The 15,759-nt window shown below is 47.7% G+C and overlaps 1 protein-coding gene across 1 annotated transcript; it reads right to left on the bottom strand.

Moving 5' to 3' along the window:
• Positions 1-12,385: 12,385 nt before the first annotated feature.
• On the bottom strand, positions 12,386-13,180 carry LOC143361017 (uncharacterized). Its single transcript, XM_076800258.1, has one exon. The coding sequence runs from the start codon at positions 13,178-13,180 to the stop codon at positions 12,386-12,388; it is 795 nt and encodes a 264-aa protein (XP_076656373.1).
• Positions 13,181-15,759: the final 2,579 nt, after the last annotated feature.

Below are 15,759 nucleotides of genomic sequence, written 5' to 3'. Positions count from 1 at the left end.
TCGCGATGTCCTGCGGGTTCACCGGTATCTGATTGTATGCGCGCACCAAGTCTATCGTAGAAAACACGCTTTTTCCCCCCAAGCGCTGCGCGAAATCTTCGATGTGCGGCACCGGATATTTGTCCGCGATTGTTCTCGCGTTTAATGCGCGGTAATCCCCGCACGGTCGCCACTCGCCGCTTTTCTTCGGTGTCAGGTGTAGGGCCGATGACCAACAGCTTTCGGATCGGCGCGCTGTTCCGTCCCTCACCATCGCCTCGAATTCCGCCTTAGCGATGCGGAGTTTATCCGGGGCCAGCCGACGGGGCTTGCACGATACCGGCGGGCCTGGCGTCGTCCGGATGTGGTGCTTCGTCGCGTGTTTGGCCGTGCGGTGTCCTCCTGACGGCCGCGTGAGGTCCGGGAATCCCGCGAGGATCCTGTGGTAGGTGGACTCACCGGAAATCGCCTTCACGCTATCGGCACAACACGTCACTATACGACCAGCCGCCGACAGCGTCGTGACACCGTCTATTAGTTTTTTCGCGCGCATATCGACTAGGAGTCCGTAATGGCTCAAAAAATCGGCGCCGATTATCGGGGTTGTAACGTCCGCGATCACAAACCGCCACGAAAAGTCCCGACGCAGGCCGAAGTTCAACGCGAACCTCACGGAGCCGTACGTTGTGATCGTTGAACCGTTCGCGGCGTAAAGTTCATATGCCGTCCTTTCGCGTGCACCACTCACACGCGAACGCGGGAAAACGCACAGGTCGGATCCTGTGTCCACCATGAAGGTGATTTTTGTTGTCCGATCCGTCACGAACAGGCGGCTTGTAGCCGGCGCAGAGTCGTTCGCCGCCATCAACGACCGTCCCGCCGGTTTTCCGTCGCCTGGGAACACGGGTCGCGGCACTTCCTCGCGGCGGGACCGTGCCTCCAGTGGTACCAGCATCTGCCGTCACCAGGTGGTACCTCGTCGCTTCGGCTTCGCGACTTCGACGCCCTTCTTTCGCGAGGACCGCGCGACTTGGACGGCGCGCGGCGGGTGTCCATACCGACGCGAAGGGCCGCGATTTCGCGGCGGAGTTCCGCTATCAACGCCTGGGTCTCGTCCATTCGACTCGTCGATGCGGCGTTGACCTGCGGACGAGACGACACCTCGATGACGGCATCGGCGAGGGCTGCGAGGTCGGACAGCGGGTCAGTCATCGCTGCGTTCCGTAATTAATTTTTTTATGCACCCGAACTGCACACTACCGCGGTTCGCTCTGCCTTTGCGCGACAGATCACGTCGGGGTCACCAATTATGTGGGAGTCGGGTGAAATGACTGAGGCCGTGTTCGCTGGTATACGTCTTTATTCGTCGGTGGACCTTCAACCGTCCTATACCGACGTTCGCGAGCGAGTGTCGATCGCATACCTTTGACCGACCGATTCTCCCTCGCGTCAGTCGATTGTTTAGCAGATGGCGACCGTCCCCGAAGCCGATCTTCACGTGTTTCGCTGCGGCTTTCCGAGGACGGTCGCCGCCGCGTATACAATGTATGTTGTCGGTGGTCGGCGTGCTCTTTGCGCGGGTCGCCACAAGTTGTAGAGCTTGTTCCGATCAAAACGAGTGCAAACACGACATCATTTGGACTGTCTTTAATGAGATTGTAATTTTTATCGTAACATTACGTATCAGTGAAACTTGTTCGATTACACTTGAATTTGACCTTATTTTCATCAGGAAAATCCCCTCCATTCGCTCGTCACAATTTCATGAGGATATATTGAAAAATCTAAAAGTTTAAACTTTCATATGTGCGCGATTCTCCATCCGCTTACATTGTATGTCGTCTGTCGTCGCTGGGTCTTTGAAGCTCGGCGCTCGGTAAAAGTAATTCAAAGATTTATTAGAAGCCTTCGAATAGAAAATACAGATAAAAGATGAAAAAATTATTCGAAGTTTGAATAAATCCGCTTCGAATAAAAAAAATTATCTTTTTTCGTCGGATAAATTCTAGTCGAAAAAAATTATTCGATACACATCAAATAAAGATACTTTCTTTACTCGAACCTTCGAAGAAGGAATACAAATTTTTTTATCTTTTACTAGTTATTCGAAATTTTTATTTAAATAAATATTTTGCCCAACTCTGCCATTTTGCATGATCGAGCAATGAATCGCCGCATCCCGGACCCTTGCGATTCTCATCGGTACACGTACACGCCGACCTAGCGGTGTGTGAGTGTGCCGAGGCGCGGCTGTTCGAACGAAGCTACGGCAGCGCCGTTGTTTACGATGTCGGCCACGCGTGCTCAGATCGCCTCTCTGACAGGCATCATGCGACCGAATAATGCAAAATGTTGCTCGAAAATGCAAGAGTAGGACCTGTTTGATGGCGAGCGCTCTAGATTTATCTTTTATCTAGCGCTTTTGACTACTGATAATCCCCATCTTTACATTATCGAGGAATGATTCGCGGCATCCCGGACCCTTGCTATTCTCGTAGGTACACGTACACGTCGACCTGGCGGTGTGTGAGTGTGCCGCACACTCTCATTCGAGCATAGTGACTGCTAACGACGACAATGATCGGAAAGAGAATACAGCGCTCGTAGCGAAAAATGCCGGAACTATATTTGAGCAAAATAATAGCTGTGGGATGGTTTTTCGGGGGCGGTAAATCCTTTGTTTAATACGTAATTATACAATATAATAGGCGTTGCATTGACATTGTATATGTCACCGCTAGAGCGCTCGCCGTCAACATTCTCAATAAGAACCCGGTTATTTAAGAAAATGTGTCCTTATATCTACATTCTGCCGAATATTGCAAATTGCGCCTAGAAAACGCAAAAGTAGGACCTGTTCGTTCGCGAGCGCTCTAGATTTATCTTTTATCTAACGCTTTTCACCCCTGGAAAGCGCCATCTTTGCATTATCGAACAATGATTTGCCGCCTCCCGAACCCTTGCAATCTTTTTCGTTCTTGCGGATCTAGCGTTGTGTGGGGCATACCATGGCACACGCACACGGCACACACACTGTCATTTGAGCTTCTCCTAGCGGCCGTTTGTAGCGTGAAGATCGCTAGGAAGCTTCTCCTAGTTCCTGTTTGGAGCGTGGCGACTCAAGGCCACGTAGGAAAACTGGCCCTTAAAGTAGAGAAAATCATTGGGAAAGCAGCCCAAGGGATACGAAATTTACAAATAGAATCTTTTGGTGAACTATACGAAGCATTACGATCAAACGTGGCAACTCAGGTAACCACAGACGAATACAGCGAGCAACTGCGAGAAATCAAGCAAGGAAAAGAAGAAAGTGTACAGAACTTTAACATCCGTTCAGACACGTATTGAAAAAGCTAACACATGCCATTACCAACGAATATCCGCAACCAATAACCAGACGCATAATGATGGAAGCAACAATGAAGAAAGTGAATAGAATCTATCTGAAAGGACTCAGAAGAGACATAGGACGAACGCTTTTGACAAACGAACCTCAATCATTAGCCGAAACCGAGAAGAAAGCAGCGGAAATCGAACGCTATCTACGAGAAGAGCAAAACGAATGGAAGCGACCAGCAGCATCACGATCGGAACGAGCAGTGAACACCAACCGCTTCGCTAATCAACAACAACCAAGACGCTACGACCTACGGTACGAACAATCGCGCAGTCAGCAGAAGCAAACAGCTTCAGGCGCTTCGAACGAACACCATTAGCTGAACACGCAGCAATAAAATGCTTCAAGTGCAATCGCTCGGGACACATAGCCAACCAGTGTCCGAATGGAAATTTTCCACCAGCCAGCCAGCGAAACCTACCACCACGGGTAAACAGAGTAGAGATCGAGAACGGCCAAGAATTCGAGTCAATACAACAACAGGAAGACTTCTTACCACCGCATTCAATACATCAGGAGGAAGACGGATACACCTCATCGACACAGGAGCAGGAATAAATTTAATTAAAGAATCAAAAATTAATAGCGTTATAAACAAAACAGAACCGCGAACATTTTTTATGGGACAAGACCGTTACATTGCAGACAGATACGTTAAAATTCGAATCTTTGACCAATCACATAAATTCTTTGTATACCAGACGACTTTCCTTTAATAGAAGACGGAATCATAGGGCTACCTTGCTTAGAAAAGTACCAATATGAAATCTCTAATGATAAAATCAAGCTCAACGACAATGTGCTATATTTTCAGAAACCAGCTACAGTACAACCAGGAGAAATCAAAGTTCAGACAATCTATCTCGAAGGCAGACCAACGCGAGTATGCTTCTTCAACTTTGGTGAGACAAACAAAGATACCTCTAACCAAATTTATAACATAAACGAAATAGACCAAATTGGAAAATTCAAAGCCATAGTGAGAACAAGTCATATAGAGAAAAACCTCCGCGAATCTATTGAGAAAATTTTAATCCATTACTTAGACGTGTTCAACTTAGAAACCGATACCCTACCCTGTACTAACCTTGCTAAACACACTATAACTTTGAAAGAAAATAAAATCATTAACACTAAATCGTATAGATCTCCGGAATGTCACAAGCTCGAAATCGAGAAGCAAATGAATGACATGCTCAACAAGAAAATTATCGAAGAATCGGATTCGCCATACAACTCTCCTGTATGGGTGGTACCTAAAAAGGCAGATGCTTCAGGAAAACAGAAATGGAGAATAGTTATCGATTTTAGGAAATTGAACGAATTGACAGACCAAGACGCTTACCCTTTACCAGACATCGACGACATACTTAGTCAATTAGGAAACGTTAAATTCTTTTCGGCCCTAGACCTATCCTCTGGTTTCCACCAAATTCCTATGGATCCTGACGCAAAAAAATACACAGCCTTTAGTACACCTCAGGGACACTTTCACTATAACAGAATGCCTTTTGGACTTAAGAATGCACCAGCTACCTTTCAACGAATGATGGACACAGCACTTAGAGGACTAGTTAATAAACACTGCTTCGTTTACTTAGATGACATAATCATTTTCGGAGACACGATAGGGAAACACAACGAAAACTTAGCTATGGTACTTCAGAGACTCAGGGAACTTGGACTAAAGATACAGCCAGACAAATGCGAATTTTTAAAACCTGAACTAGAATACCTTGGACACCTAGTAACCGCAGAAGGAGTCAAACCAAACCCTAAAAAGATACTAGCTGTAGAACGTTTTAAAGTACCTACAACACCGACAGAAATCAAATCATTTTTAGGATTATCCGGATACTATCGAAAATTCATACGGAACTTTTCAAAGATCGCTAAACCATTGACAGACTTGACCCAAAAAGACGTACCATTCCACTGGACAGACAAACAACAAAACAGTTTCGAAACCTTAAAGCAAAAGCTATGTGAAGCACCCGTATTGACATACCCAGACTTTAACAGACAATTTACACTAACGACAGACGCCAGTAACGAAGGTACAGGAGCAGTACTATCACAAGACGGACACCCATGTTGTTATATATCGCGAACACTTAACGCACCTGAACGAAACTACACGACAGCAGAAAAAGAACTATTGGCCATCGTATGGGCAGTAAAGAGACTGAGACAATACCTATTAGGGCGGGAGTTCGTCATACGCACCGACCACCAAGCACTCAAATGGTTAAACAACTGTAAAGATCCTTCTTCAAGATTAATGAGATGGAGACTGAAATTGGAAGAGTACGAATACGAGATCGAATATACAAAAGGAAAGGATAACACAGCCGCGGACGCGTTGTCAAGAGTACATGCAATCACCAGGCAACAAGACGAAGAAGATCCCGAAATTCAAAACCACTTAAAGATTTTCGACGAATGGGAAAAGGATGAAACAATACCAGCGCGTTTAAAGATCGTACCAAATGACCATACGTTCTATCAGTTAACCAAAACTGAAATAGGCAATTACGACAGAATAAACTGGCTGAAGAAAATATACCAAATACTGCAGAAAAGTACGAAGATTGGAACCGGAGACAAGGCACTAACCGAAATGGAGAAAAATAGGATCAAGATCATACTAATGTACTTCAACGACCGGTATAAAACGATCTACTTCGCATGGGAGCCGATACGAGAACTGACGGAAGAAGAAATAGAGACGATACTGAAAGAAAACCACAATGACGCCACCGGACACTTCGGAATACAGAAGACCTATCAGAGAATAAAGGACAAATTCAAAATACCACACCTGATGGAGAAGATAGAAGATTATGTGAAGAGATGCGACGCCTGCCAAAAGGAAAAATTAACAAGAATTAGACCTAAAGAAATTCCAATAATATCAGACACGCCAATGCAACCGAACGATAAAATAGCTATGGACATCATAGGCCCAATGACAAAGACCAAAAAAGGAAATCAATTTATACTCTCTATACACGATGACCTAACGAAATACCTGATACTAGTACCACTAAAAACACAACAGACAGAGTCGATACTTAATGCATTACTGGACCACTACATATACATATTTTCAGCACCTAAAACAATACTCACCGACCAGGGACAAAACATTGTTAGCGAACTAATTACGAAATTCGAAGAAGCATTTAAAATCAAACACGTAAAGACCACATCCTTCCATCCCCAATCCAACGGATCCTTAGAAAGAACTCATGCTACAGTAAAAGATTTAATACGAACTAGCTTACACGACAGTGACAAGGAATGGGACGATGTTCTGAACTTTATTTGTCTAGGATACAATACTTCTATTCATGAAGCAACTGGCTTTACACCTTTCGAACTCGCCTTCGGTAGAAAAGCTAACCTACCCTCATCCATCGCGAGAACCACAGGTTTCACCTATGATGAAATGTTTTCACTTTGGCAAAAACAATTGAATAGATATTTGACACTGGCTAGAGAAACTCTGTTGAAGAGTAAAAAGAGGTATCAAAGGGACCAAAGAAGAAAGATTGTCAGGACTCAGGCAATATTTAAAGAAGGAGATTTTGTGTTAGTACACAACGATCATAAAAAAGACAAGTTAGATGTTGAATGGTTAGGACCATATAGGATACAAAGAGTCAACACACCGTACTATGAAATTTTTGTCGACAACCAAGTTAAAAAGATACACGGTAACCGATTAAAACCTTACTTTGCAGGACGGTCACCATCACCTTTACCGGGAACCTCGTATACGGATTAGATATAGTACCCTTAGAGGACAGCTCGATATTCCACGAGGAAATCAATAAAGCATACTTGTATAACTCAGAAGTAGATATTTACATAGGATTGAACATAGACGATGTATTTATAAGGTTTAATCAAGTTAAGATGTATACTAAAGGTATTCAGATACAATGTAAAGAAGCTTGCAGACTAAAGAACGAGATTGATTCACTAAACGAACTGTGGGATCGGTAGACGAGGTAGTCGGGATGTAAATCACCACACAATATCGTTCGCTACAGCAGTTTTTATTTCGGTGTGTCTCGATGAGCGTCTCGTGACGAACTGATCTTCGGCGAAGGAATTCGGCGACTCCACGACACGGGTACCGACATACAATGTTGCGTCGCCGATCGTTGGTCGCCGTGCGCGAGGCTGCGTGCCTTCGTATATTTTCCTTTCGCCGAAGTGTCGGCGGACGACGGTCGCCACACCACCCCCTTGGTGAAAATTAGGGTACGGTCGAACTATGCTAACTTATAAATACGACTTACAATCTACTATATACAAATTGATCTAAAACGCGGTGTTGCGACGCGTAACGCCCACCCAATCGCTCAACGGTTTTCGGACCGTCCTTGGGCTACCTGCGCCCTCACCTTCCTGAACAATGACCTAGGCGAGCCGTCTGTCCGCCACGTGCCTACCGAAAAAACGTTTTTAACGCCACTACCGAGACGGGTCCGTTTACAACCCTCGCAAATCTAAATAAATTACCGTTTATGACATAGCTACAATAAATCCTTGAAGCCGTGGGACATAACTATTTAGCGTCCGATTTTTAACTACGGATTTCGTTCCCGGGCCATCTGTTTGCCAGCCCGCGCTATCCTATTCATCGCGTTTTTAACTTCAATATGTCTTGCCAGGTCCGAAGCGCTTCCTTGGTTTATTGTCTGCTACGGTCATCCTCCGAATTTAATTCCGCCAATCACAGCCCCTAGGCCACCTTGAAAATTCCTCCCAAAAAATGACGAAGGGAGGGAATCGTAGCGGGAGTAGTTATAAGTATCGCCAAGCACTAACATAGTTCAGATCAACAACAGAAATCGCAAACCCAACGTCGTAGCATTATCGTATCGTTAACATCGGCAGTCGCTGGAACGCTCGTAACATCGTTGTAACACCGCATAAGTTGTGAAAACGTGAAGAATTGCATCGGCCGAGTTTAGTCAAGTGTCCTTACAGTAAAATAAATTTGTACAACCAACGACTCTTACATTCATCTCAACGAGTTCAGTTTTTCGTTAAATCGAAAACTAACACGAGCAACGCGAAACGAAAGTCGCGGCATCGCTCAACATTTTGGTCCTTCGAGCCGGATTGTTGCCTTTAGATTGTGGCAACGCTAATTTCGTAGCAAAACGCTTTGTCATGAAGTGGGACTGTGAACCCGAATCCAGTAGGACGCGGCACGGATGTAGCAGACCCTTCCTATCCTGCACGTGCACGATTGCGGTTGAGAGTAGCGTTTCGTTACCGATATTTGCGTTTAGGGACGATACAGCCGATTGTACCGGCGACGATTCTTTGTGCAGCAAGGTATGATGTCTTTCGTTGCATCGTTTACAAGATCCCGCAGTGCATGCGTTGATGTCGTGGTTTGATCGTAAACAGTTGAAGCATAAACCTGCTTCCCGAACCAACTCTGCTCGTTGATCGATACTCGCGTTTGTTAGATTCTCGCAATACTGAGTAAAATGATTTCCCTTGCACATAAAGCAACGAGCTTATTGTGAAGAGTGAGCGAGTGCGCGAATGTTAGGATTTGATGTTTGGCGATTAAACATGTTCGTATTCGTTTGGGAACGAGTTACTGATCTGGTCGGTTCGATTTTTGATGTTTCCAGAACTCTGCATCGGTTATGTAGGAAATCTAACAGTTGTTCCATGGTCGGAGGACCGGAACCTTGTGTCTTTTCCTTCCACCGCAGCCGCGTTTGTTCATCCAGTTTGCTCGTTATCGCGTAAATCGGGAATGCCTCTAAAAATGGCTTGTTGAGAGCCTTTAACGCGTTATAGTGTTTCATCGCTTCGTCGGTCGGTCCGAAAACCGTTGAGCGATTGGGTGGTCGTTACGCGTCGCAACACGAGGTTTATATACATTCGGAATTACGTTGCGACGTAACGATCGGGAAGTCGTACCCGTCTACCTGACCTGGTAATGCGGTCTGGTTCGATTGGTGCGGTAGGTGCGCTTCGCGGTTGCGGGTCGGTGTTGTCTTGCTCATCGTCGCGGAGCAAGTACGCCGGTTTCAAACGGTCTAACGACACCGGAACCACTCTGTCCTTCACACGAATGTTGAAGTGTTTCGGGTGCCGCTCGACTACGCAGAATGGGCCGTCGTACGCGGGCTGCAATGCTCGCTTGCAGCCGCCGTGGCGCACGAACACATGGGTCGCTGTCGAGAAGTCCTTGAATACAAAAATTCGTCGAACGCCGTGACGCGAAACCTGTGACGGTTTAATTTTTCGAAAATGATCGCGGAGCCGCGAGACAAATTCTTCGGTGCTGCTGCTTGTTGTCTGCGCGTTCGAAAAGAATTCGCCCGGCAGACGAATGGTCTCACCGTACAACATTTCGGCGAATGTCGCTTTAATGTCCTCCTTCCAGGCCGTTCGTATTCCTAGGAGGACGATGGGTAACGCGTTGACCCAATCGGTATTGGCGTGGCAAACTATCGCAGCTTTCAACTGGCGGTGAAATCGTTCGCGTAGAAGCGTAGATGCCGGATGCCTAGAAGAGACGACAATTGTTCGAAGAGAGCGGACTCAAATTGTCGTCCTTGGTCCGTCGTAACCCGTCGAGGCACCCCGAATCTAGCGATCCACCCTAATAATAGCGCGTGTGCTACGGTTTCTGCGGTAATGTCGTTTACGGGAAATACCTCCGCCCACCGGGTATACCGATCCACGCACGTTACGCAGTAGCGGAATCCTTTCGACGTCGGCAACGGGCCGACAATGTCCACGTGGACGTGGTCGAAACGCTCCGAGGGTGCGGCGAAGTTTCCCGTCGGGGTAGACACGTGTCTACTAACTTTCGCGCGTTGGCAATGTACGCACGCTCGTGCCCAAAATTTGCAGTCTTTCTGTATACCTGGCCACACGCAACGTTCGGATACCAATTTCGCTGTTGCTCTAACGCCGGGGTGAGCAAGGCCGTGGAGGGAGGCGAATACCGGTTTGCGGAATTGTCTCGTGACAAACGGTCGCAAAGTACGTGTAGCGGTATCGAAATACAACTCGGTGCTTGTCCCAGGAAGAGCGACTCTCTTTAATACTAGGGACGAATCCGACTGTAGGAACGTGCGCAATTCCTCGTCTTGCTGCTGCGATTCGGCGAGCTTTACGTAATCGACGGTGCTCGATATTTCTGCGATTCGCGATAGGGCATCCGCGACTACGTTATCTTTGCCGGACACGTGTCGGATATCGGTGGAAAACTGCCCGATGAGGTCGAGCCATCGGAATTGTCGAGGGGTATGTTTCTCGGGCTTTTGCGCGAACGCGAAGATCAGCGGTTTATGATCTGTAAAAATCGAAAATTCGCGTCCTTCGATCATATGGCGGAAGTACCTTACGGCTTTGTACACGGCTAAGAGTTCGCGGTCAAACGGACTATATTTACGTTCGGTCGGTGTCAATTTCTTCGTGAAGAACGCCAAAGGCTGCCATCCGTCGGGTGCTCGCTGTTGCAACACGGCGCCTACCGTGTAGTCCGATGCGTCGCTAAAAACGGCCAGGGGAAGCGTGACGTCGGGATGTGCCAGGAGGGCTGCGCGTGCGAGGCTCTCCTTGTACTTGTCGTACGCCTTCAACCTGTCCGCTGTCCACTCGACGAGGACTCGACCCTTAACGTTCCCCTGCAGCGCCTCGTTCAAAGGAGCCTGGATTCGGGCCGCGGCTGGCACAAATCTTCGGTAGAAATTTACCACTCCTAGGAACTGTCGCAGCTCCTTCACAGTCGTCGGTTGAGGGAAAGTTCGAATTGCTTCGACTTTTTCTGGCAGCGGTCGGGTGCCACGCGCGGACACTGCGTATCCCAGAAAAGCCACTTCCGGTGCCCCGAAAACACACTTTGCCGTATTCACCAACACTCCGTAATCGTCCAGACGGCGAAAAAGTTCCCTCAAGTGGTGCTCGTGCTCCTCGGGTGAAGTCGATGCCACGAGGATATCGTCTATATACGCGTAACACCACTCGAGGCCGCGCAACGTTTCGTCCATGAACCGTTGAAAGGTTTGTGCCGCGTTTCGTAGGCCGAACGACATGTACGGAAACTCGTATAGGCCGAAGGGTCTCGTGATCGCGGTCTTCGGGATATCGTCTGGGTGAACCGGAATCTGGTTGTACGCACGCACCAAATCTACCGTTGAAAAAATTGTCTTTCCGGCCAAACACTGCGCGAAATCTTCAATGTGCGGCACGGGATATTTGTCGGGTATTGTCCTCGAATTTAACGCGCGGTAGTCACCGCACGGCCGCCAAGCGTCGCCCTTTTTGGGGACCAGGTGCAGGGCTGATGACCAGCAGCTTTCCGACGGTCGAGCTGTTGCATCCCTCACCATGGCCTCGAATTCGGCCTTTGCGAGCCTCAGTTTGTCGGGGGCGAGACGTCTCGGTTTGCAGGACACCGTGGGGGGGGGGGGGGCGTCGTCCGGATGTGGTGGCACGTTGAGTGCTTCGTCGTGCGGTGTCCTCCCGACGGCCGCGTAATATCCGGGAATTCCGCGAGGATCGCGTGATACCTCGATTCACCGGAAATCGCCTTGACGCTGTTGTTTTTGGCCTCTGCGACGCGTCCCACTGCCGTCAAAGACGTGCGACTATCTATTAGCCGTTTTCCGCGTAGGTCGATGAGGAGGCCGTAAAAACTGAGGAAATCAGCTCCTATTATAGGCGTTGTAACGTCCGCGACAACGAATCTCCACGAAAAACTGGAGGTTGGGCCGAGGGGGCCCTTGGGTTGGGCCTGGCCGAGGTTTAGGTGGAGAGTGACGCACCCGTACGTCGATATCACGGTTCCGTTCGCCGCGTGAAGCACATACGATGTCTTTTCACGCGGACCACTCACTCGCGTATGCGGAAAAACGCACAGATCGGATCCGGTGTCGACCATGTAACTGGTCTTCGTGTCGCGATCTGTTACAAATAAGCGGCTCGTCGCTGGCCCGGAGTCGCTAGCCGCCATTAGCGTATGGCCCGGGCGTTTCCCGACACGAAATTGCACGGTTCGCGGCACTTTTTCGCGGCGGCCCCATGTTTCCAATGGTACCAACACTTTCCATCGGTGGAATCGTGTTCCCCGCCGCGACTACGCGATCGCGAATACCTGGGGCGTCCATTTTGCGACTTGGAACGCGGTCGACGGAAGTCACGTCTCCCCACGCGGAGGGCGGCGATCTCGCGACGGAGATCGGCGATTTCGGCCACCAGGTCGGCTTGCCTCGAAGGTATGGCAGCGACTTGCGGGCGCGCGGACACCTCCGCGACGGCGTCGGCGAGCGCGGCCAACTCGGAGAGCGATTCCTTCTGGCGCGAAACCATGAGGGCCTGTATACTCGCCGGAAGACGTCGTACCCACAAAGTCTTGAGGAAATCGTCCGACACTGTGTCACCCGCGAGGCCTTGAAGTCGTCGGAGGAAAATTGACGGTTTCCGGTCACCGATCTCCTCGTGTTCCAAGAGGCGCCGTATATTCTGCTCCTTGGAATCGGAGAGTCTTCGGATTAATTCCGCCTTTAGCGTTTCGTATGCGTCGGTCGCCGGGGGATTATTAATGATATCTATCACCACGTCGGCATATCTGTTGTCCAGATTCGCGCTGACGTAATGATACTTTGTGGAATCCTGTGTGATTCCTGCCAGCACGAACTGGGATTCCAGCTGTCGGAACCAGGTCGTCGGGTTCTTCTCCCAGAACGGCGGAACACGGACCGCTATTCGCGCCACTGCAGCATCGGTGTTACTCGCGGAATCCGTCATCGTCACGGGATCGTTACACGCGGGATTTCGAGTCTTGCACGTCGCGTTTTAACCCGTTAACACTCGCGCGGTTACTTCGATTCGCCTTTGCGCGGCCAATCACGTCGGGGTCACCAATTATGTGGGATCGATAGACGAGGTAGTCGGGATGTAAATCACCACACAATATCGTTCGCTGCAGCAGTTTTTATTTCGGTGTGTCTCGATGAGCGTCTCGTGACGAACTGATCTTCGGCGAAGGAATTCGGCGACTCCACGACGCGGGTACCGACATACAATGTTGCGTCGCCGTGCGCGAGGCTGCGTGCCTTTGTATATTTTTCTTTCGCCGAAGTGTCGACGGACGACGGTCGCCACAGTCCTTTATACCGAGGCGTCAGTTTCGCGCATGCACCGGGGGTGTTGTCGAAATTTCGGATCATGACCTTGTCGCCTTCCGCGTATTTTGTCGGTGTTCGGTGTTTTTTATCATAATAATCGCAGTTTTTTGTTTGCGCCATTTCAATCTTTTTTCCGACCTCCTGTCTCAATTTGTCTAATTCCCGTTTTTTATTTATGACCCCGACCGATTCCAAAAAGTCGCGTAAACTATCACTCTCCTTTCCGCGTTGCTTTACGCCGTACAGGAGCACGCTCGGACATTCTCCTGTGGATTTATTCACAGTGTTGTTACATACAAATTCTACCTCGTTCAGGACATTAATCCATTGAACTTTTCGTTCATCGCTTAGTTTAGCTATCATCGGGATAATCGAACGATTTACGCGTTCGACTTGGCCATTGGCCTGCGGAGAGGCAGTCGCGACTTTGATGTGCTGAACGCCATATTCGTTCGTGAAATCTTGGAAGTCGCGAGACGTAAAGCTGCCTCCCCGATCGGACACAATCTGTATTGGCCTACTGAACGTAACGAAATATGATTTTAAACAATTAATGACTTCGGTCGAATTTGCTGTTTTCGTCGCGTACAATTTTACGAATTTCGTAAATCCGTCTATGACGGCGAAAATAAAACGTTTTCTTGCGTTGCCCGCTTTCGATAATGGGCCTAAATGGTCAACGTGTAACGTTGTAAACGGTTTGTCTCCTTTTGGGATGCAGTGTAAGGCGCCCTCAGGCTTACCGAAATCCGGCGAAAACGCTAAACATTTTAAGCAGGTTTTTATATGATTATTAATCTTATTTTTCATATCCGAAAACCAGTAACTGCCCATAACATTTTGGAGCGTGTTATCCACTCCCACGTGACCAAATTCGTTATGATATCGATGCATGACGCTAGATTCCATGGAGGAAGGCACATAGAATAAGAGTTGTTCATGATATTTCCGGTAAACTAGTCCGTCCCGTAGTTCATAATGTTTATGTTCTGATTTTTCTAAGGAATTTCTTAAATTTACAATGACCTCGTCCCCGTCTTGACATAATGCTAGATTTTTGTCAAATGTGTTAAAGTAAAACGTTAGGCCTTTTACCGTACCCTGTGGAAAACCCCACATCCTAAGGTTATTGGGAAATACATGATTCCTCACTCCAGGTATGAAGGTACGCATCGCCGCCCTCGCATTTGGGCTTTAGTTCTAACTGTGCGCTCGTCTTGTAGACACCTCCGACAACGGCTTCTTCCGATTAAATATATTTCTTCCGCCGTTTTCCTGTATAATTATTTCCACATAACCCCTCAACAGGTTATTGGCCCAGGTTATAATACAAGTTATCAGTATAAATAATTCGATTACGAAGTGCAGTGAGTTGTGCAAACTTGTAAAGTGGAGTCGATGCATTTAAAAATAGAAAAGCTCCGTGATAGTGATAATTGGCTTCAGTGGCGTTTCGTTATACGCACATTGCTGGAGGAAAACGATAATTCCCTTAGTGTGTGTGAAGGAGAACTAGAGCGCCCGGCTGAAAATTCTCCAAACTATCAAGTCAACCTGCAAAAGTTTTTAAAGGCTGATAAAACAGCTCGCAGGATGATCGTGACGTCAGTCGAGAAAAAACCTCTTGACTTACTGTTGAGTTGCACAACAGCGCGAGAAATGTGGAAGAAACTTAATACAGTTTACAATATGAAGTCCGATGAAAATTTATCGATAGTGCAAAAACAATTTTTTGATTTTAAATGGGACTCGAGTGAAAGTGTGAGTCATAATTTAGCAAAAGTAGAACAGCTAACGACTAAAATGAAGAACCTCGGAGGTGCAGTTCCGGACTCCATGATATTGACACGCATATTGGCAATATTACCGAAGAAATTTAATCACTTTCATAGTGCGTGGGATTCCGTGGAAGACAAGAAGAAAACCCTGGAAAATTTGACGGCGCCACTGATGACTGAGGAAATTAGAACTCAAGAACAGGATGACTCCGAGGATATGGCTGTGGCCTTATTGGTGAAACGAAGGTCGTCAAATACATCGTTTTCGAGAAATAATTATCACCACAGACCAAATCAAGATGATCGTCGGCAGAATGTTTTATCTGGATGCTATACGTGCGGCAAAACAGGCCACATACGAAAAGATTGTGTGGGTTGCAACGTATGTGGATCTAAAGGACACCTCAGCAGGAATTGTTTT

The sequence above is a fragment of the Halictus rubicundus genome, chromosome 14 (genome assembly GCF_050948215.1).
Source record: "Halictus rubicundus isolate RS-2024b chromosome 14, iyHalRubi1_principal, whole genome shotgun sequence".
Classification (NCBI taxonomy): Eukaryota; Metazoa; Arthropoda; class Insecta; order Hymenoptera; family Halictidae; genus Halictus; species Halictus rubicundus.
The sequence above is the reverse complement of the archived record's forward strand: the minus strand, read 5'-3'. Positions and strand labels throughout refer to the sequence as shown.